Here is a 24053-nt window from a genome sequence, read left to right on the forward strand (position 1 = left end):
CATGAGGTAGCATAATCTGTTTGAAGTAAGCTGATCATTGCCGTGTCAGCATGTGTTCAAGAAATAAAGGTAATTTCTGATGGTATTTAGTAGTTTTAAGCCAGTTTGTGTTTATAATATGGTGATATACCCTATACTATGAAATATGTGTGTTCATCTCATCACAGCAACATAACATTTTTTTTCTTTTTTTTTTCAATGCAGCACTAGGTTTGGCAACGACCTAGACTTCCACATTCCAGTGGCATTGTTTTCAAACATTTTACGTATTTAATACTAAATTTTCTGAACATTGCACTTTATTCAGTTATTCTTAACACAAATAGTATTCACTTTCGACATGTTCTAAAATTTTGGTGCACCACACCAATTTTGAAATGTGGTATATTAGTCTTATCTTGTCCCAGAACAGTGAACTGACTACAGTACAAACTTTTCATTCCTAAAATCTAAGCTCAGGACTGAGGAAGTTATACAAAACGCAATTTAATGTAAAAGTTTGATATCGCCAGACAAGGCTTTTGCGGCTGTCATTGAGCTTCTATCAACAGAATATCAGAAATAAAACAATGGGCAATGTCCGGGAAGTAAACGTAGCACTTACGTATGACGTAGCTCCAAGAGACTTTTCACATGTATTAAATGTAGGGCACGAAGGTATCTAGAGCTACATCTCAGCTACTTATGCGACATCTTGGAGCAACAATATCCCGGAGATGCAATGTATTTCTATTAACTGCCTAAAAAACCTAACAACTTTAACGTAAGTCTGTGTGTATGATTTCTGTTGGTTCGAAATATTAAAGGACTGGACGTAAGATCATAGAAATCTCGGTTTCAGTAGTTGATATGCTGCAGAACGAACAAATAATCACATTATACACGCAGAATCATAGGATGAGATGGTGTCCAGTAGCATACCTGTAAACAACTGCGACAGGCAGCTAAAGTAATTGGTTGCTAAACAGAATATAGGACGAAAATATTATGAGTGAGAGATATCGCTATACCATCATCTACATCTAGAAATACCGTGCTGTCCATTAAAACTCCAGCTCCAGGAAGTATAGCAGATAACGAACTTGAAGTTACTGCGCGTACACAGTACAGTAGAAAGAATGTATAATTAAACTGTTAGATGATTGTGGGAAATACAGGGTGTAAAATCTGGCAGCAACTATGGCTCTAAAGTAGTTGGTCGACGCGTCAGACTGAGCTTGGCTGACATATGGGTGTGACATTTCGCGCTCCTTCAACTCTCTGCAAGAATTCATGAATCTAAACGGTGGGTGGTAGCGCTTGAGACTCTCAGGAGCCAGACATTTTCAGCGGGTGAGAAACGTGGAGAACATGCTGGCCAGAGCAACAGACGAACAGCCTCTGTATCAAGGTAGATCAGGACAAGACAGGTATCACATGGTTTCCCATTACCTTATTGAAAGATAACGTGATGGAGACCTCGAACACAGGGAGCAGCAATCTGGTAGTGCAGGAGGGACAACATCAAATATGTCATCACACAACAATGACATATTCCTGCTCCCCTTCTTTGACATCGTAGCCCAACTGTTCTATGTGCAAATTCGTGGTAAATTCAGCCGGCCGGTGTGGCCTAGCGGTTCTAGGCGCTTCAGTCTGGAACCGCGCGACCGCTACGGTCGCAGGTTCGAATCCTGCCTCGGGCATGGATGTGTGTGATGTCCTTAGGTTAGTTAGGTTTAAGTAGTTCTAAGTTCTAGGGGACTGATGACCTCAGATGTTAAGTCCCATAGTGCTCAAAGCCATTTGAACCATTTTTTTGGTAAATTCAAAAAATACAGGAAAATTTCAGAATCCATGGTTTTCCATGATGTTGTGTTATGAGCCCAGTTTTCCTAAGTGTAAAATAGTGGGAAATTGAAAGAAAGCCAACATTGACAATTGTCCTAGTGTTGGAAAATAATGGCAGACCTGTGGATATGGGCCAAGGCTGCATTGTTTCCAGCTCACATGTCCTACGTATAGAAACCAAGATGGTCACAAGGCTTTCCTGAGCCCTCTGGCGTCACAATCCAAGATGAGCGACCTTTGGGCAGCAGGTTCAGCCTGCATGATTGGCAGTTCGCATGTTCTAAGTATATAATCTAAGATGGTGGGCGTGGGGATATGGAGCAAGCCTATGTGGCTGCCTTATCACTTGAACAAGTTCAGAACGCAACATTTTTCTCCCTATGTCACAGAGGAACAAGGTCACTTATCAAATCCAAGAGCCCAGTTTACAATGCTGGCAGCCTTGTTCCACAAATTTCAAATATTTCCTCCATCTACGTGATGATACGATTCGCTGACACAGCTTGCATGTTTAAATAATCTTCCCCTACCCAACATGCCTATGGTAAGAGCCCAGTTGCCTTAAGTTTAAAATGGTGTGCTGCTTAAACATTTCCAGTAGGCAGAGAGTGGAACAACAGTTTTTTTAAACAAATGTGGGGAGTCCCCATGCCACCTGGCCACCTTTGTGGCTCACACACACTGTCACTGCCCCTGCACACCATCGTAAAATTCTCAGCTACCATCACATATTCATAACCACCAGGACTGAGTCACAAGCTTAGAATCCAAGAGTTTACTTGTGCTGATTATAAATTAGCAGGAAATTCTAGTTCAAAATGTAAGTGGGCTATCCACTTGCCACTTTTTGGAGGCCAAGCCACGCAGTTCCCCCCCCCCCCTCCATTCCCCCTCTCTCCCCAAGCCCGCCGAACCCACTTGCCGTAAGTTAAAAATTGTGGGAATTTCAAAAATCCAAGTTAGGAGTTCAAATTTTTGCTGTCACTGGGCTATTTTTGATGGCGCTGCTGTCTCCTGCATAGCCCCTCTGGCATCGTAGAAGGTTAAGATTATGTCAATTGCACGTTGGCCACATAAACGTCCTTCAAGGAAATTGAAAAATTCAAGCACCCCTGTCCTCTGGGACAAGTTCCGGTGCTGAATGTCAGCAGGAATTAAAGTATGGAATGGCTTAACAGCTACTAAACAAGCAACAACCGATATAGTCAGTAGTCTGCCACAAGATCTTCAAAATACGCGAGAGTTATATGCGCCAGGTATGTACCTCATCCATTTGAGAAAAAAAGTTTATATAAGGTGGACAGACAAGTCATGACCATCAAATAAGTTTCAAATAGAGACGACGAAAAAATAATGTCTTACTATGAGAATAGTGGTCTGTAACCTAGCTTTCTGCAGCTTTCTAAGATTAAAATATAGCAGTCACAAATCCAGGAATACAGCATATCCGAGCACCCGATACCCAGACGCTGCCACCGGGAGAGCCACAGGCCATAGACTAACACTCAGAGGTATTCACAGAGTTGAGTATTTGCCATCTCACAGCAGACGTTACAGATTGTGCAGACCAATAGACAGCTGGCCACTGGCACAACCGAGCATGCCGCCGTAGACGCATTCCTCTGCATTCTTCCTCACACACCCAAATGTTCTATACCTCTTCATAGTTAAATTCAACTAGCCGTACTGCAACGAACAACTCTTTCTGTTATATGACAATGTGTTTCTATAATTAACGCTGTTTTTTTTCTATAGGAAGGCTCTGGTGCGATAGAAATTTCTCAGTAGCCATATCAAAGGAGAGGTTTATGTTCTACTCCTCTATCGGCAAAAGATTTTAGAGCTCGTAATCGATCAGCGTGGAGTACGGTTCTATTTGCTGGCAACTTCTCTTTTTGGTGAAATGGAGACGTCCCGCGACTAATAAGAATATCGTGAAGTAAGCACTGAAACATGTGATACACTAGGAGCATACTGAGAAAGTGTGATGCATCTGTAAATACTGTATAAGCCAATATCACCAATTCTAGAACACGCTCCTGCCGCCATTATCAAAAATGTATCAAAGCATTTATCGAACGAATTTACAGACTGGCTACTGGAATTACAACGGGTCAGTATGTCTATATAAAAGTGTATGATCTCAGAATTCAAATTTATACTTTCAAGGAAAGTACACCAGCTCGAACGTTTACACCGGATTTCTAAATCATTTAAGACGAATGCTGGTGTGGTTCCCTCAACGAGATCACTACTGATTTATACACTCATCAGTGTCACCTAGCATTTTGTCTCGAATGATCTTGATGTAGATTATGTTAAACTCTGAATCTCAATCCTCCAAACAGAAAGCAATCTAGTGTTCGGCATAAATTTTAAGCGATTCCTACCATAAATTGTAACGAAAGACTTGGCTTCTGTCTAAGCTGCTTGCAGTTATAGAAGATGTCACAAAGAAATGTTGTAGTTCACTTCATCCTCTGACAGAATCTCTCAATAGAATAATGGGCTGGTACAACTTGATTCCTTTTTTTTCAATTTTTAAATTAAATCATTGACTTAAGAATAGAAATCGGTTAAGTCAGTTTTACCTCGCTTTGAAAACATTTGTTATGAAAATGAACGAATTTTATATCGAAAACAGGAAATTTCGTGGTGAAATCAAAGAATTCTGCATAGAAATCACTCAATTTTGTGTCGAAATCAGTAAATTTTTCGTTGAAATCAGTAAATATTGTGCTGAAATAATTCAGTTTTGTTTCGCTGCAAATATTTTCATTCATACATAACTGCTGCACCCTATATACGATGGCACCCATTAACGTAGTGGGCTGCAGGATTGTCATAGCTGTAGTCCTTAGTATGCCATTAGTGAACTATGTACTTCCTCAAACCAATGTAGTAAGGCTTGGGCCTTGTAATACAGCCACCCACCCTGCCAGAAGTATGGTCGATACGTACAGTGAATTTTTATTTTTTTTTCCTGTGCACGTTAATGATATTATATAACTTCACATAAAGAAATTTTTAAAATAAGCATTTTAATACGTATCTCACTGGCACACAATGAAAGAAACAGACATACAGAGAGCAGCATCATCTGAGGTCTGAATTTATGTTTGGTTCAGATATTCTATTAAAGTCATGAGCAAGATCAGAAAAGGACATTACCTCATCCTGAAACTTCCTGACAGATTAAAACTGCCTTTCGCGGGCAAGTGCTCTACCAACTGAGATACCCAAGCACGACTCAAGCCCCGTCCTCACAGCTTTACTTCCGCCAGTACCTCGTCTGCTACCTTCCAAACTTTACAGAAGCTCTCCTGCGAACCTTTCAGGACTAACACTCTTGAAAGAAAGGATATTTCGGAGATATGGCTTAGCCACAGCCTGGGGGATGTTTCCACAGTGAGACTTTCACTCTGCAGCGGATTGTGCACTGATATGAAACTTCCTGGCAGATTAAAACTGTGTGCTGGACCGAGACTCGAACTCGGGACCTTTACCTTTCGCGGGCAAGTGCTCTACCTCATCCTGTTCTCTCTATCACAATAACACACAAGTGGCTAGCGAAATGTGTACATAGCGCTGACGGAGATGCATGTCATGACATTTTATAAAATCAGTAAGATGCTACAGAAGTGATGTATTTCGCACCATCCATCACTTCTCCGTTTGAGAAACTCCAAGATCAGTATGGAGTACAACTTGGTTTTTCAGTTTCGTGCCGAAACCAAGGAAATTTCCATTGAAATAGGCTTCGGTGTTACAAATTTTTCTTCTTTAAAAACGCATTTCTTGCGATTGTCGATCTACATTTTATATCCTCTCTCCTTGGGCTATCATCAGTTATTTTGCTGCGCAAATAGTAAAACTTCACTACTACTTTTAGTGTTCCGTTTCCTAATCTAATTCCCTCATAATTATCTGCCTTAATTCGACTACATTCCATTAGCCTTTTTTAGCTTTTGTTGATGTTCATCTTATATCCTCCTGCCAAAGGGCTGTCCATTCCGTTTAACTTCTCTTCCAAGCCTTTGCTATCTCTGACAAAATTATAACGACATCGGCAAACCTCAGTGCTTTTATTTCCTCTCCGTGAACTTTAATTCCTAATCCCAATTTATCTTTCGTTCCATTTAATGCTTGCTTAGTGTGCAGATTGAATAACATCGGCAGTAGGCTACAACCTTGTCTCACTCCCTTTCCTACCACTGCTTCCTCTTCGTGCTCCTCGAGTCTTGCAGTTGGCGTCTAGTTTCTGAAAAAGTTGTAAATAGCTTATCGGCCACTATATTTTACTTTATTTTTCAGTTTCGTGACGAAATCAAAGAATTTTGCATTGAAGTAGGCTGCGACGTTAGCAAATTTCTCTACTTCAGAAATGCTTTTCTTGCCATTGTCAGTCTACATTTTATATCCTCTCGACTTCGGCCATCATCAGTTATTTTTCTGCTGCCTTGAGAATTTCACACATTGTATCCCAGTCAACATTGTCAAAAACTTTCTGCTAGCGTACATAAGCTATAGATGTGGTTTTGCCTATCCTTAACCCACTTTCTAAGAGAAGCTGTAACATCGGTATTGCCTATCGTGTTCCTACACTTCTCACGAATCCAGACTGACCTTCCGCGACTTTTCCATTCTTCTGTAACATATTGGTGTTAGTACTTTGCAACCATGACTTATTAAAGTGATAGTTCACTAATATTCACACCTGCCAGCACCTGCTTTCTTTACAACTGGAATTATTACATTTTTCTTGAAGTTTGAAGGTATTTCACCTGTTTGATACATATTCCGAACCAGGTGGAATAGTTTTGTCACTGCTGGCTCTCCCAAATCTATCAGTAGTTCTAATGGAATGTCGTTTACTCCAGAGGGCTTGTTTCGATTTAGTTCTTTCAATGCTCTGTAAAATTCTTTTCATAGTATCATATCTCCTATGTCATTTTCATCTAAATCATAATATCATTCCGTAATACTGCCTTCATCTCCCCCCTGTGTACTCCTTCCACCTTTCAGCTTTCTCTCTGTGATAGCGCTGTAGATAGCCGAAGGGAACGCACCAGTTAGAAACTCAAACTTACTCGTCAGTTGACTTCATCCAGTGACCAGCTGTACTGCAGTTTACTGACCGCTTCCTCCATTTCTTCTAGCTGACATTCGCTATACTCATCGTCTCCTACGATAGTAGATGACATAAACAGAAGGAGTTGCCTAGTCACAAATTCTTTCTTGTGTCACCTAGATGCGTTGACTTCCTTTCGGTCCTCAAGAGAAAGAGTTCGGACTGAAGGGGTTCAGTTCAAACGGTCTTGACTTCTGTTGTGTACGTAGAAAAAGCAAGAACCGTAAGAATTTCATAGAATAATGCTGGAAGTTTTGAATATTTGACAGGATAGAGCGAATGACATTTTTTTTAACCAGGTGGTCTTGTACCCAGCGCAGGTAACGGCGACTCGTACGCTGATTGCGAAATGACGGAAGTTCACAAGATTTCCGGCATAAAGCGTCCAGTCAGAGGTAATTACTGCAGTGGAACACTTATTGATACAACGGAAAAATAGGTGTGTCATGGCACAACCAGACGGAGCTCTATTCTTGGTTCAAATGGCTCTGAGCACTATGGGACTCAACATCTTAGGTCATAAGTCCCCTAGAACTTAGAACTACTTAAACCTAACTAACCTAAGGACATCACACACACCCATGCCCGAGGCAGGATTCGAACCTGCGACCGTAGCAGTCCCGAGGTTCCGGACTGCAGCGCCAGAACCGCTAGACCACCGCGGCCGGCAAGCTCTATTCTTATCTCGTGGTAAAGGAAACATTGTACATCTACATCTACATACATACTCCGCAATCCACCATACGGTGCGTGGTGGAGGGTACCTCGTACCACAACTAGCATCTTCTCTCCCTGTTCCACTCCCAAACAGACCGAGGGAAAAATGACTGCCTATATGCCTCTGTACGAGCCCTAATCTCTCTTATCTTATTTTATCTTTGTGGTCTTTCCGCGAAATGTAAATTGGTGGCAGTCTCTAAATTTCCTCAGTAGCGATTCACGAAAAGAACGCCTCCTTTCCTCTAGAGACTCCCACCCGAGTTCCTGAAGCATTTCCGTAACACTCGCGTGATGATCAAACCTACCAGTAACAAATCTAGCAGCCCGCCTCTGAACTGCTTCTATGTCCTCCCTCAATCCGACGCTGACGCAAGCTGAACCGCCTCATGGAACTGCAGTTTCCGGTTTATCAGAAGTTTCAGTAACTTCAATTAGAGAGCTCCTAGGACCCTGGAATGCTGTGACAGCGTACGAGTGTTGGACTCTGAATCGGTCTCTCTCTACCTACGGCCGGCCGGAGTGGCCGAGCGGTTAAAGGCGCTACAGTCTGGAACCGCACGACCACTACGGTCGCAGGTTCGAATCCTGCCTCGGGCATGGATGTGTGTGATGCTCTTAGGTTAGTTAGGTTTAAGTAGTTCTAAGTTTTAGGGGACTTATGACCACAGCAGTTGAGTCCCATAGTGCTCAGAGCCATTTGAACCATTTTTTTTCTCTACCTACGCACTGTAGACTAACGTGGCTTGTAGACTTAAGTGGAAACCTCTCGGACCGCGTTTTATGCTAGGATAAACCTATCAGGCCACTCTGCTGATTGCAGTCGTTTGTATGTGTGAACTATTCTTGTTCTGTGTCAATGACGGCAACGTCCAGAAGGAAAATCAACAGTTTTACCAATGGCAAAGACAGCAAGTGATATTACTTGGGATGAAATTTATAAGTTTCATGTCATATGATGTTAATTAGTACTTATATTATGTAACTACATCGCTGAAAGAATACAAAATTTGACAAGAATAAGCAGACTACGCCTTGCTTTTTCCAGTAACATACACTTTGTTTATTTGTCCATGAAACTGGTCAGATACAAATACGTATTTACAATATTTCACTCTCATTAGGAATACGGTATTTATAACGTTATATTTATTTGTTTATAAATATCTTATTAAAATTTATTTATGATGAAAACAGGCTCATACATACTAATCTGGAGAAATATATATATACATAATGTTATACGTTATCAGCGTTGCCAAGCCGTCATGCGTATAAGCAAATTTTGTTTTCATTGCCCATCTACGTTTATCACATTCAGTGAAACAGAACGTAATTGTCTCTTCATAAAATTAATATCACCACTCAATTAACTATGAAAGAAATTTATCTAATAGAGAATAATGTTTCGTTCTTCTCCGAATGTTGGCTGCGTGCTGCTCTCCTGTACAAATTACGCACACACATACTCAGTGTCTCACCCATCAGTTATTTAGAAAACAGCTGCTGTAATTGAGCTCACTTGATTGATATAAGTTCCATCAGCATTCATACGGTGATAATAGAATTTCAATTCTTAAAGAAGATGATCTGAGCTCCGTAATACTGGTAAGAGGTGCATCTAATGCCAGGATAGAAGCTGCTGCTTCAGTCTACGTCTTTCAACTTTCTTCTTTCCTCCTCTGTCGATATTATCCGCATTTCTACCGTCTGGAACAAACAAACATCATCTGTTATTAATACCCAACGGAATGATAAACATCGGAAAGATGACTCATAACAAAATGGGATTCTACGATTTATTTGACCATAAATTGTGTAAAACCAAACATCTGATTTGTAGACAAGCTGTTCAATTTTTCTTACGACTAGCAATAAGGAATTCCGACAATATGCATGAAAAGCTGGAAAAAACTGTAATGAACTTCATTATATATGCCAGATAAAGATTTGGTTTTGTCTCGTAGTTAAAATACGAGTGTTTTTAAATGACTGATACAGTATTATAAAAATATATCCACAATTATATTATCGGATACATACGTATGTATGCAATGTACAAATGAAATAGCTGGCGAAGATCAAACGTTCTCAAAGACTTTCATATGCGGTAGCCTCTGAAAAATCTATCTGGAGGACCACCAACTGTCTGCAGGCATGTTCATATTCAAACGACCCTAATAGCTCTGGAGCATCTATTCGAAACTCTTCGTCGTGTACCTTGCTGTAACGCCTGCACTCTCTAGAAAATGATCTAAACACGACCTGAGGGAAATCTATCTTCATGTACGTGCAACAAGACTTTCAACACTACTTGAACAGCATACATGAGACTATAAGCTTTCGCCCCAGTCATCAGTTTTAACGCCAAAGCGGGCATGATTCATTTTCTTCATAAATGCAAAGATTCTTAACTTCTGACGTTATGGCTTCACCAGAAATACTGTAAAACTTATTTTTTCGGTTGATTTTTATCTTTATAAAGCTGCCAGTAGTAACTACAATGATGGAATTTGAATCTGAAATGTCCTCAGAATTAAATTATGTAAAATGTATATACTGTAGATTAAACTTTATCTCGTATAAAGGCACAATGTGCCAAACGCAAATCACTTGTTTCCTCAGTGACTGTCGGTCGCTGGCGAATTCGTCTGCAAACAAGGTGCATTTTTCCACGTCACCATGTGGCATCTCTTGCTCGTTCGTGTAAAACTACCATAGGCTACCATAGACTGTCATAAGCAAGTGTGGACTAGGATAGTTTTCCTAGGAGTCTTCGTCAGTTAAGACAGTTACTACGTTACCTGTAAGTTGGGTGCGCTGCATACTTATCGGATATCACCTCATTCCGATCGCTTTGTCTGCGTATGCGATCAGTATCTTACTAAATTACGCTAGCAACCAGAAGCTGTGAACCGTCTAGAAACTGAGCGAGGATATATAAAATGCCAGATAACTTACGCAACATTGTTGTTCTGCACAGTTGTCCTTCTGTCTGTTACTTGCAAACAAACAGTACTTATAGCAAAATTGAAAGTGTAAATGTTTGTTTGTGGTTTTATTCGAAAATTGTTAATTTGTAACGTGAAACGGAGGGATGTTGCAGTAAAAATAAAAAAAAATAAAAATTTGTCATTTAGCGCTAGAAAACATAATTTCCTTTTACAAGGTAAAATTGAAAGAAAACGCAAAACAAACCCGTATCAAACATTGCTTCAGTACTTCATTCAGGTTATATGAAACGCGTTTCCGTTATTCATGAACAGGCTTGTCAGTGATCAACAATAACAGAAAACTCTTGCCTTTGATCATGGTAAAGAATGTTCTGTTGAGTACAAAATAACAACAATAATCACGTAGATTTTTTTTGTGTCTGCAATTTCACCAAAAGTAAATGCTTTGATTACACAAAAGCGCAGTAGTTACGCTATCAACTAATTCTTTTACTTATAAAATGCTATTCATATTTTTGTAAGGGTGTAAAATACACAATAGATTAACACTGAATGATGTACAGTTATAATGATGTGCAAAACAAGCAAATAAAAAAATACAAAGTGAAGTTGTCAGCTCCCAGTTTCTCTCTCACATATTCATTTATGTGTCTTTCCCTACCAATGCTACCAACACTGCTGGCAATCCTGCCATTTACTACGTCATTTATGTGTCTCTCTTCCTGTGTCTCGCACGGACTGAGCGTGCATCGCAAGCACAGACTTACACATCAGTATGGCTGACGTTGTAGCACAGCCTAGTAGCTGACTGTATACTGAGGTCGACTTCTTGGGAGAAAAGGGTTCGTTGACACACTTCTGCCGGCCGCTGTGGCCGAGCGGTTTTAGGCGCTTCAGACCGGAACCGCGCGACTGCTACGGTCGCAGGTTAGAATCCTCCCTCGGGCACGGATGTGTGAGATGTCCTTAGGTTAGTTAGGTTTAAGTAGATCTAAGTCTAGGGGACTGATGACGTCAGATGTTAAGTCCGATAGTGCTCAGAGCCATTTGAATCGTATCAGAGGTCCCATATCACTCCAACTGCACACACCCCACACCATTACAGAGCCTCCACCAGCTTTAAGAGTCCCCTGCTGACTTGCAGGGTCCATGGATTCATGAGGTTGTCTCCGTACCCGTATACCTCCATCATCTCAATACGATCTGAAACGAAACTCGTCCGGCCAAGCAACAGTCCAATGTCGGTGATGACGGGCCCAGGTGAGGCGTAAAGCTTTGTGTCGTGCAGTCATCAAGGGTACACGAGTGTGCCTTCGGCTCCGGAAGCCCATATCGATGATGTTTAGTTGAATGATTCATGCCGCGACTCTTGTTGATGGCCCAGCATTGAAATCTGCAGCAATTTGCGGAAGGATTGTACTTCTTTCACGCTGAACGATTCTCTTCGGTCGTCGTTGGTGCCGTTCTTTTTCCGGCCGCAGAGACGTCGGAGATTTGATGTTTTACCGGATTACTGACATTCACGGTACACTCATGAAATGGTCGTACGGGGAAATCCCCACTTCATCGCTACCACGGAGATGCTGTGTCCCATCGCTCATGCGCCCACTATAACACCACGTTCAATCTCACTTAAATCTTGATAACCTGCCACTCTAGCAGCACTAACCGACCTAACAACTGCACCAGACACTTGCTTGCTCAAATGGTTCAAATGACTCTGAGCACTGTGGAACTTAACATCTAAGGTCATGCCGGCCGGGGTGGCCGTGCGGTTCTAGGCGCTACAGTCTGGATCCGCGCTACCGCTACGGTCGCAGGTTCGAATCCTGCCTCGGGCATGGATGTGTGTGATGTCCTTAGGTTAGTTAGGTTTAAGTAGTTCTAAGTTCTAGGGGACTGATGATCTCAGAAGTTAAGTCCCATAGCACTCAGAGCCATTTGAACCAATCTAAGGTCATCAGTCCCATAGACTTAGAACTACTTAAACCTAACTAATCTAAGGACATCACACACATCCATGCCCGAGACAGGATTCGAACCTGCGACCATAGCAGCCACGTGGTTCCGGACTGAAGCGCCTAGAAGCACTCGGCCACAAAGGTCGGCACTTGTTTGCATTTGTAGACGTTGCCAACCGCAGCGCCGTATTCTGCCTGTTTACATATCTCTGTATTTGAATACGCATGCCTATACCAGTATCTTTGGCGCTTCAGTGTATTTTATCCTCCCTAGATTGTTGCCATTTCTATTTTTTGTTTATATAATTTCTCAATCCTTCATGTGTTATTCCTCTTTATTTAGATGTACCTGAACATGCAACTCCATCACTGGGAAGCCGGTAGTATTATTAAACGATAATACAAAACTGTTTGCGGTTTATTGTTTCAAGGATCCATACCTTCAGCTGCAGATGCCCGAAGTTTGCTTCCTCATAATCCTGATGAACAAGTGCTGAGTGAAGAATCTAGAGATATTCTTCAGCTCCCCATTTATCGGTCGTGTAGCGATCGTGAAGGCAAGATTAGACCAATTACATCATTCAAGAATGCATGTAAGTTGTCATTCCTCCCGCACTCGAAGCGTCATTGTAATGGGAAGACATTCTAACATGTAGTACCATGTACTGAACAGTAGTTAGAAGAGGTTGTATGCATAAGTAGTTCTGCAGGTGTGTACCTTGTAGCTCTTCTCGAGTGGATCTACAGGCAGCCAACGTCGCACCAGCGGACTGAACAGGTTGGCCCCCGGCCGTGGCTCCTGCTCCCCCGGCCGCACCACGAGGCTCACCAGCAGGGACACCACCAGCATGATCGTCCAGCCAATCATCGTGTACCACATGGGAGACACCCGGTATCCAGACCACACGTCACTGCAAGCAGTCCATTCTTTTTTATTACCACAGGAAATGCTATACACTACGAGCACAAGTACCTTATTTATTTATTTAACCTGGTCTGATTAGAGCCACCAGGCCCTCTCTCACATCGATCCAGAGTTTCACCAGTACAGTGCCTTTCTTACATCACAGTTACCTAAGAAGTAACAGTTTTGATATGACAAATAGCATTAAAATTATTTGAATCCATGAAGTGGCAGTGTGAGTAAATAATACTGTTCACTAACAAATAAAGTTAATACTGGCAGTACTTGTATTACAGCAGCCGCTGCCAGTAACAGTGATAATATTAATAATAACAGTGGCAATAATAACAATAATGATAGTACAAACAATCCTGTTGGCAGAACATCTGCAACTGAGCATTGTAGCAGAGGTTGAAAATATCACTTCAGTTGTAAATTACTTTATTTTCATACGACCGGTTTCGGACTCTTATAAGCCCATCGTCAGGTGTCGTAGCTGTGCTGTGGCCCCGATCGCCGCGTGTACCAGGCGCGGTGTGCTGCCTATGAACGCTCATAAGCACCTGAGGATGGGCTTATAACAGTCCGAAACCGGTCGTGTGAAAATAAAGTAATTTACAACTGAAGCGATATTTTCAACTCCTGCAATAATGATAGTGGCAGATATAATAAGAATTTATAGGTGGACAAAATAGATGTTTCGTGATATAGCGAGTTCTGGGAAAAGGAAATTTAAGGAGAGTACATCGACTAAGAACATTGGGAAATGACGAAGATCAGGTTGGAAAGAGGGATGTACAGAGCAACGAGTGTGTACAGGGACAATGTTCATTCTTATTGTTGCTTTAGCAGATATGTCATTAATTGTCTTCTGAAGCTGGAGATGCTATGCAGTTCTCTAATATGACGCGGGAGGTTTTTCCAGAGTCGGGTTCCTGCTACTGAAAGGGTCTCAAACATGAAGTGAGCCAAAGAGCGGATTTTTCTGCCATGTTGTTCTGACGAAAGCGTTATGGTCGAGAAGAGATACGAGGAACATTGTACGTTGAAAGGACAGTAGAGATCACAGAGGGTATAGAAAATTCAGCACTTGCTTGCAGGCAGCCGGGATACCAGTGCACATTATGATGAAATATGGACAAGGAATCGAACATCACAGATATAACGAACACAGGCATTCATGGTTAATTCCAGGCCTATAGGCTTTCCTGAGAAAGGCCTTGCCGCATAACATCGCTGTTATCGATAACTGGAGGTATGTTTGCTCAAATTTCCTTTTCAGGTCAAGAGCTTTTTATATTTGTGTATGACAATGAGAGACGATGATGCATTCTTGGACACTGTAGTCCCTTGCCTAGTCCAATTTAGACTTTAATCTGTTATTACTCCTCGACTTGTTGTTGAAGAGGATAAGTTGATAGTAGCCCGACTTAGGATTAAAGACGGTAGAGATTCCCAATACTTCGGGCCAATGAGCCTAGACTTAGCGCCGCTTAGGTTTTGGATGGACCCCGTATTTTGCGTAGTGTATAAAGCCGGTAGTCAGATTCTTGAAAGCTTTCTTCAGTTTTCCTGGTTTTGCTCTTAGATACAGCTGGACGTCATCACGTGGATGTGGTATTTGCGGTAAGAGAAAACTAATGACACATCATTTACATATAATGAAAAGAGTATAAGACCTAATATCAAACCATTGGGGACGCCTGATACTACCCGCCTGCGCTGCGACTTTAAGGTGCCGGACATGACGCATTGCTCGGGAAACGTCAGCTATCAGCGAAACCGCTGCACTGGACTTGGCGAGAAATTTATACTGCTAAATGTGGCAAGTAAAATGTCGTAGTCGGCTGTGTCAAACGCTTTGTAGAAGTCTATGAAACCCTTGATAGCTGCCTTTTGTGCATCCATGGCAATCTTCAGGTCATCTGTTACCTTCATTGAGAGATATTTTGTACTGCGATGTTTACGGAAACCTAGTAATTGTTTGTACTTAGGTATTTTCTTAACTGATCGTGGGCTAAATATTCTAATCCCTTGGGCAGTGTAGGAAGAATGCAAATAAGTCTGTAAACATAGGGTACTGTGGCAACATCCTTACATCTAATTACATGACAGATTTTTTAGCTTAACCTTATATTGGGATGCAGTTTTTAGCTGGCAGTGTGAAGAACAACAATTACTTAAAAAATTAGGTTTCATGAAAACGATGGTGTAGCTAATAAATGGTTCACGTCGAGCGAAATGTTACGCTATACAGGGGATCATAGGATGATGGTGATGATGATGGAGAGGGTTTTAAGGGCGCATGACGGCAAGGTCTTCAGCGCCCGCTCAGTAACAGATTGAGATGGGTGTCAAGAAAAGACTCAGAACAATAAGATAAAACAAAACGTAAGACACAGGAAACTAGCTTGGAAAAATATGTGCCTACCCACACCGAAGCATGCCGCCAGCTGTAAAACATGGACAACGCAGCAAGAAAGTGGTAGAGGGAGGTAAAATAATATAGCAGATGGTAGTGGCTGGCTCACCGCAAGGAAAAAGGGAAGAGCCACCCACTTTGCAATACACTAAATCCTCCAGCCTAAAAGTTTAGGCCAGAGTCCAGACACATCACAAAACTTTAAAACCCTAGACACACACATCTCATCATTAGCTAAAACATAGGGCACATTCCCATCAACTTATGCTTCTGCCCCTACATCACGATATAAAATGCAGTCTGTTAAAATGTGCCGGACAGAGATGTGCACACCACAAGCATCACAAATCGGAGGATCACTATGTGTGAGAGGACAGTGCCCAATCCGAAGACGCGTGAGGGTCACTTCTTCCCGCCTGAGCACCCGGCAGGAGGTACGCCACGGCCGAGTTGTTGACTTCACCAACCGCAGTTCATTGGCCGTCACCGCCAGCCATTCTTCCTCCCACAACTCCATGCACTTCTTGTGGAGTGCAGAAATGACAGACTGCAAGGGAACAGGACACTGGACCACATCCTGCTCTCTGCAGGCCTCCTTGGCAGCCCGATCGGGCTGAAGTCCCCGCGTTTTATGATGGTCCCCTGGACATTACGAAAGGCGGTATATGGCTCTTAATAGGGTGTACGTCCACCACGGACGGCAATGCATGCTCTGCAACGTGCTGCCGAGCTGGCCACAAGGTTAGTGATGAGTTTTGTGGTAGGGGGTTCCAACAGCCGCGGTTTCCATCCGTTGGATGGTCGTTTATTTATGCGGACATTTTGCAATACGTCCCACCAACATATCCCACACGTGCTCGATGGGATTTAAGGAGAAGTTTACCATCTTTGGCCCGAAAAAAAGCATGCTTTTTGAGAATTTTTTCTCGGGATGTGTTATAGATATCACTGTAAAATTTGGTCAAAATGTTTATTGATATTTCCTCTACAAACTGGAATTTTTTCGACCGGAAATGTGGACGAGCAAAGGCGGAAGTGCCGTCGGAACGAAACAAAATTTCGACGTAGACCTCCACGCGCGGTATATCACAGGTCAGCCGGCTCGGCTGAAATCAAAATTGAGTTGACGTTAGCGAAGTATATAAGATTCTTTAGGAGTTTCTAGAATGAAATTTTCACTCTACAGCGGAGTGTGCGCTGATAGGAACTTCCTGGCACATTAAAACTCTATGCCGGACCGAGACTCGAACTCGGGATCTTTGCCTTTCGCGGGCAAGGTAGGAGGCGAGGTACTGGCGGAATTAAAGCTGTGAGGACGGGGCGTGAATCGTGCTTGGGTAGCTCAGTTGGTAGAGCACTTGCCCGCGAAAGGCAAAGGTCCCGGGTTCGAGTCTCGGTCCGGCACACAGTTTTAATCTGCCAGGAAGTTTCATATCAGTGCACACTCCGCTGTAGAGTGAAAATTTAATTCTAGAAACAACTCCCCGGCTGTAGCTAAGCCATGCCTCCGCAATATCCTTTCTTCCAAGAGTGCTAGTTCTGCAAGGTTCGCAGGAGAGCTTCTGTCAAGTTTGGAAGGTAGGAGGCAAGGTACTGGCGGAATTAAAGCTGTGAGGACGGGGCGTGAGTCGTGCTTGGGTAGCTCAGTTGGTAGAGCACTTGCCTGCGAAAGGCAAAGGTCCCGAGTTCGAGTCTCGGTCCGGCACACAGTTTTAATCTGCCAGGAAGTTTCATATCAGCGCACACTTCGCTGCAGAGTGAAAATCTCATTCTGGAAACATCCCCCAGGCTGTGGCTAAGCCATGTCTCCGCAATATCCTTTCTTTCAGGAGTGCTAGTTCTGCAAGGTTCTCAGGAGAGCTTCCGTAAAGTTCGGAAGGTAGGAGGCGAGGTACTGGCGGAATTAAAGCTGTGAGGACGGGGCGTGTGTCGTGCTTGGGTAGCTCAGTTGGTAGAGCACTTGCCCGCGAAAGGTAAAGGTCCCAAGTTCCAGTCTCGGTCCGGCACACAGTTTTAATCTGCCAGGAAGTTTCATATCAGAGCACACTCCGCTGTAGAGTGAAAATTTCATTCCAGAAACAACTCCCAGGCTGTAGCTAAGCCATGTCTCCGCAATATTCTTTCTTCCAGGAGTGCTAGTTCTGCAAGGTTCGCAGGAGAGCTTCTGTGAAGTTTGGAAGGTAGGAGGCGAGGTACTGGCGGAATTAAAGCTGTGAGGACGAGGCGTGAGTCGTGCTTGGGTAGCCCAGTTGGTAGAGCACTTGCCCGCGAAAGGCAAAGGTCCCGAGTTCGAGTCTCGGTAGGCACACAGTTTTAATCTGCCAGGAAATTCTTTAGGAGTTGTACGTAAAAAAAAATTGGTTCAAATGGCTCTGAGCACTATGGGACTTAACATCTATGGTCATCAGTCCCCTAGAACTTAGAACTACTTAAACCTAACTAACCTAAGGATATCACACAACACCTAGTCATCACGAGGCAGAGAAAATCCCTGACCCCGTAAGGAATCGAACCCAGGAACCCGGTCGCGGGAAGCGAGAACGCTACCGCACGACCACGAGCTGCGGACAATTGTACGTAGCTTAAGTTATTTGGACCATAGGAAACCAAAATGGCGGGCATTTGAAAAAAAAATAGAGTTTCTTTCATCGATTTTTCGACTTCATCGGTGAAGTAAAAATATTTATAGTTGATGGATCGGAATAAAAGTGGTACAACTCCTAGATAATTTAGTTAGCTTCATCGGAAACAAAGAATCATGCCAATCGGTGCAATAGACTTGAAGTTACCATACCGCGCGATAAAAAAGACGTAATTTCGAGAAAAACGCGTTTGAAGTTTTGACTACATATAAACGCAATATTATGCAACGTACGTTCAATCTGCTGTTCCGCGTCCACACACTAGCCCTTCCTCTTCCTCATAGAGAGCGTTCTGCTCGATCTGGGCCATCCTGCGCTGCTCCAGAGCCGCTCGCACGGCCGGTGACAAGCGGTTTTCGGCCGCTTGAATCCGGTGGTCGTGCGAATGCTTGGCGAACTGCGTCGAATAGAGTCCCAGGGTGACGCCCATCGTTGTCATGGTCTTCAGAACTGCAGAATACCCTTCGTTGAAGTTGCTCACTGCCAGGAAAGTCGCAGTCTGCACAGTCTCCGCACCAGAATGCAAATGATTGGGGGCTAATTTCCAAACACACGCGTTCAAACTTTCATTAGAATTTTGTGTGTTTCCGCCCAAGCAGCGGTACAATAACTCGTCCTCCGAAAGAAAAAAATTGTTGCGTGAAAAGGCCGATTTTGGGCAAGTGCATTTTTTTTTGTTCAACCGCGAATAACAAACATTTCCGTTCCGTATTCGGTAAAACCGTTTCAGGAGTGCATTCCAAACACTTTTATCGATCAAAAAGTGCAATTTAAAAAATCAATTTTTTGAACCAAAGGATAGTAAACCTCCCCTTAAATCGTGGGAACGGGCAGTCCGGTCCATTTGTGGAATATCTACCCCTTCCAAGTGTTCCTCCACCTTCGCCGTTCAGTGCGGTCGCACATAATCATGAGGTGCGAATGCACCACAGAAAAGACACACATGGGCACGGAGTACAGCGCCACAATGACGTTGACCGCTGAATGTATCGGGTTCAAAGATTTGGAGGTCAGTATGTGCATGGAACATTATCACTTCCGACTCCATAACACACGAGCCGTCAAACGATCGTGTTTTACACTAATAGAAGCATCGTCACATGGCGGGAGGTAATGTAAGAGGTCCGAGCAGATGTAATTTCGATGTATTGCTCACGCGCTTCCTGCGATATCTAAGGTATAAGAGAATCTCAGACCAGAGAGCAGTGTTGACTGAGTAGAAACTGTGTAGCAGTAGGAGTAAGTTGTTAGCGAGCAGTCTAGTCTGGTCTGGTGTATCGTGTTGGCTGGGCCGGTCGTGGTGCAGCGATGCTGGAGCCTGAGCATTATTGTATAAGGTAAAAGCAGCCTCGCGCATATGTAGTATTGTTATCTCAAGTCCCATGTAAATGTTTTAAAAATGTCCTAATAATAATCTTTCTCATAAAAAGTAACTTTTAACAACCATTCATTTCAATTTAAAGAATTTACTAATTTCTCCAATCCATGATCATCCCGATTATTGCTAAAGAAAAATCAGTTGTTTCTTTTCATAAATGACAAATCTATCGGCCAGCATTGCACAGGGCTGTGCCAGAAAAATTTATTGTAAGAGCAGATACATATGCGTTATCCGGCGACTTCATTGAGGTAAGAATTTTTCTTTTTTATTCAGAATGATCTTTCAGGGCCATGACGCAGCACTGCTGACGTCCAAAATTTACCAGGTTAAATTCACAGTCAATTATTGAAAAGTTATAAGTAAGCGACAATTTAATTGAGAGGTTAGTTACATTGTATTGTTACCAGGTTACTGATTTTTTTTTTTTTTTTTGGGACGTTACACTGAATGTGAACGACATAATCATAATTTTTACTGTTGAGAAGTTTAGGGATTTTTCTGTTTTGAGGTTACACTACATGTGAAGGAATTTTGTGGGGAGGTTACTGTAAGAACACGTGATACTCCCAGGAACATGATGGAACGTGATCGTTTCCGTTGTTCAGGTGTTACGCTGTGAGGAGGCATAATATTCCATGCTCGTACTGACCTCCAAATCTTTAAATACGTTAATCTGACGCTGCACTTCTTCCCCATGTCTGTCTCTTCAGGGCTGCGTCCGAACATGATGGTTTTGTATGATGCTGTTCGACCGTATTCAACAACCCAAATGAAGGAGCTGTTGAAATGAGAGCATATTCGGGGAATGGATTGGTTCCCGTTACCCCGACTTAAAGCCCACTGAGCACGTGTGGGATACTTTGAGGAGACGTATTGTCGCCCACCTACATCTACCAATAACGAACCCTCCGTTATCAACCGTACTGCTGACAAAAAGATACCCCCTGGCACAAGAACTCCGTAACAAACTAGTCGCGAGCATGTTGCACAATACGCATTGCCGCCCACGATGATCACACACCCCATTAAGAAACATGTCTCGCCTTTTGTATAGTCCAAGGGAACATCATAAATCGCAGTGACTTCTGTGTAATTACAGTATTTGATCAAAAATGTCATTTTTTTACCACACTGTAGCCGTTCATTCTATCTATGGAAAAGTTTCAGCGAGCTATGTTTCTTGGCAGTGGCACTTCGTGCAACACTTACATTCGTCCTTACGTTTTGCGCAGCAGTGTAGTATATATTTTATGAGTTAGTAGTACAGACTAATTTGGATAAAAAATACCAAATAACGTGTCCAGTTTTCATTGGTCATAAACATAGCTGAATGGAGGTATGTCTTCATTTCAGGTACTGGTGCTCCAGTTGATATAAGTTTATTTGCCGATTGTCATTTTTGCTTCGAAGTTCCGGTTGTGAAGTTGTGCTTGAATTGAAAAAGTGGAAGTTGACAACTGTGATCGTGATTTGTCCGCCAATTGTGCTGTATCGTTCAAGCACGCCGCACATAATACAAATTCTTACTATATGAATGTGGCATGCGTGTACGGGTTTTGTAAAGGAAACGCGGTTGCTCGTTGAAGAGAATATGGTAGACGATTCCCAAATCATGGAGTACTAGCTTCAAGAATGTTTACTCGTGTTTTCATTAAACTGAAAGAGAATGGTGCAGCGAGCAAGAGTCATATTTCATCTTAACGTGCAAATGAACAGTGTGTGGGTGAAACACACGGATGGGAGAAAAATCACAACACCACTAAATAATCAGTGCAGAGCAATGAAATTTCAGGAAGACATTTGTCTTGGCAACACATTTAAGTGATTAACTTTCCAAGATCACAGGTTAAAGTAAGAGCAAGATAATCCACTGCAAATGTGAAATATTGGTACATTAACAACCGGTGTAATGGCCAGAATGTTGAATGCAGGCATGAAAACAAGCATACATCGTGTTGTACAGCTACCGGATATTAGTTTGTGGGACAGAGTTCCGTGCCTGCTGCCCTAGGTTGGTCAATGCTAAAATATCGACATTCTGTAGAGCATGTTGGGTTACAACTGCAGTATGTGGACAAGCATCCTGTCCGAAGAGATTTCGGGATTGCAGCCGGTCTTCAACGGCTCACCTGAAGATGACTGGCAGGTGTTCAGCTTAAATATCGTGGAACGAAGTTTACGAGGACCGGATGCAATCTCGAAATCTCTTCGAACATTTAATTCACCGGGAAAATTGTAAATTTCACATCAACAGCATTATCCTGTTGAAAAATACCTCCTGGAATGCTGTTCACGAATGGCTTCACAACGCGTCGAATCACAAGACTGACGTACGAATCTGCAGTCACGGTGCACTAGACTGCTCCTGCTGTCGTAAGAAATCATGTCCTAAACCATAACGCCAGGTGTAGATCCAGTGTGTATAGCGCGCAGACTGTTTGGAGGCCCTCAACTGGCTTCCTTCTAACAAACAAACGGTCATAATTGGTAGCGAGGTAAAAGCAGCTTTTATCAGAAAACACAACAGACCGCCACCTGGCCCTCCAGTGAGCTCTTGGTGACCGCCGTTGAAGTCGCAAATGGCGGTGGTTTGGAGACCGTGGAACGCCAGCTGGCCCGGAGCTGTCCTCGAAGCAAGCGATTTGTAAATCAGTTCCTTGTGTCACTATGGTGCCGGCGGTTGTTCAAATTACTGCTGCAGGTTTTAAAGTTCTTATTTTCTATTGTCTCTATTATTTAATGATCGTTTTATTAATGTGATTGCGTATTATTATTAATTGATTTTTATTTATAGTTTGGTTTAGCGATCCCTTTTCACTGTTTGCTCCTTTTATTTGAGTCCTTTTAATTATGATTGCGGTGTTTATGAAGTCTATATTGCTTACTGTTCTCCGTAAGGTAAAGAATACGGTAATACCACACGCGTTTCGCAGCAGCAGATCTCGTTGAGTCTCCTTGCTGGAACTTCTCCACCTGAAATCGCTGAAGATGATTTATCGCTCTACGGAAATCGATCGGTACGACCAAGTGCTATGCTGTGTCATGTCTATTGAATGTCGCGTCCATCATTAGTTCATGAAATTATTTAGGTCTTCAGAGAAATATTCTCGGCGAACCCCCAAAACCGTGTAAAACTGCGGGTCGCACCGTCAAACCACACAACACTTCCGAACGACTTGCGTCATAAATAATCACTGAATATTTCTTTTGAAATGATTAAGGGTTATGAACTCTACACACCTTATACCCCTTTTGTGCTTTTATATGTATTTATTTTCTTCAATACCATGAAACATAGATTACTGCCTTAATGGCGGCTTCTAACAATCTCCTCTCAATCCGACATAGAACATCTCTCTTCCATTGTCTAACACGGAATAATTATCTCTTTGCCGTAGCTTAATACAGTCTATATATCTTTGTTATCGAGTTCGCACGGAGATGCTTAAATTCCACAGAGCCACCATCAGCTTACTATAGCCCATTACACGCACTCGTGCGCCGCGCGCGATTAGCCGAGCGGTCTCAGGCGCTGCCGTCATGGACTGTGCGGCTGGTCCCGGCGGAGGTTCGAGTCTTCCCTCGGGTGTGGGTGTGTGTGTTCGTCCTTACGATAATTTAGGTTAAGTGGTGTGTAAACTTAGGGACTGACCATCTTAGCAGTTAAGTCCTATAAGATTTCACACACATTTGAACACGCCCTCGTTCGAATTCAATGAGGTTTTGATAATGGCGTCTTTGTTGCCTGAAGGGTATTCTAGACTAACATCAGTTCACCATGTCCAGTCTCAGGGGTAACTAACCGTTACGGCGTTTATTTAAAGCGAACTTGATTTGCATCCTTATAGAGGCGCTACTAGCCTCACATCTTTCAGAAGTAGAAACACGTCTTCCAAGTTTCGTTTATGTCGCACAACTTCTTGGAATTGCAATTCTTTTCCATCAGTGTTTTTCATATGAACGTGCAGATGGACAGTGTGTGAATGAAATAGAATTCATTACTCAGTTGGTAGAACGTAGCTCTTTAACAAACAGACCTTGACTTCTACAAGAATACGGCGGACATTAAGTATGTATTGGCTCTATCATAGTTTACAGTCTTTTCATCACA

General features: G+C 42.7%; 1 protein-coding gene across 1 annotated transcript in view; it reads right to left on the reverse strand.

Annotated features, from left to right (window-relative positions):
* Positions 1-8944: 8944 nt before the first annotated feature.
* Positions 8945-24053, reverse strand: part of LOC126092259 (sodium-coupled monocarboxylate transporter 1-like) — a 196587-nt gene continuing 181478 nt past the window's right edge. The window contains exons 14-15 of the mRNA XM_049907769.1: positions 13312-13504; positions 8945-9388 (exon numbers count right to left, since the gene is read on the reverse strand). Coding sequence (XP_049763726.1) covers positions 9326-9388; positions 13312-13504 — 256 coding nt within the window. The 3' untranslated portion in view covers positions 8945-9325. The remainder of the gene's footprint in view (positions 9389-13311; positions 13505-24053) is intronic.

This window comes from Schistocerca cancellata, chromosome 7 (assembly GCF_023864275.1).
Source record: "Schistocerca cancellata isolate TAMUIC-IGC-003103 chromosome 7, iqSchCanc2.1, whole genome shotgun sequence".
Classification (NCBI taxonomy): Eukaryota; Metazoa; Arthropoda; class Insecta; order Orthoptera; family Acrididae; genus Schistocerca; species Schistocerca cancellata.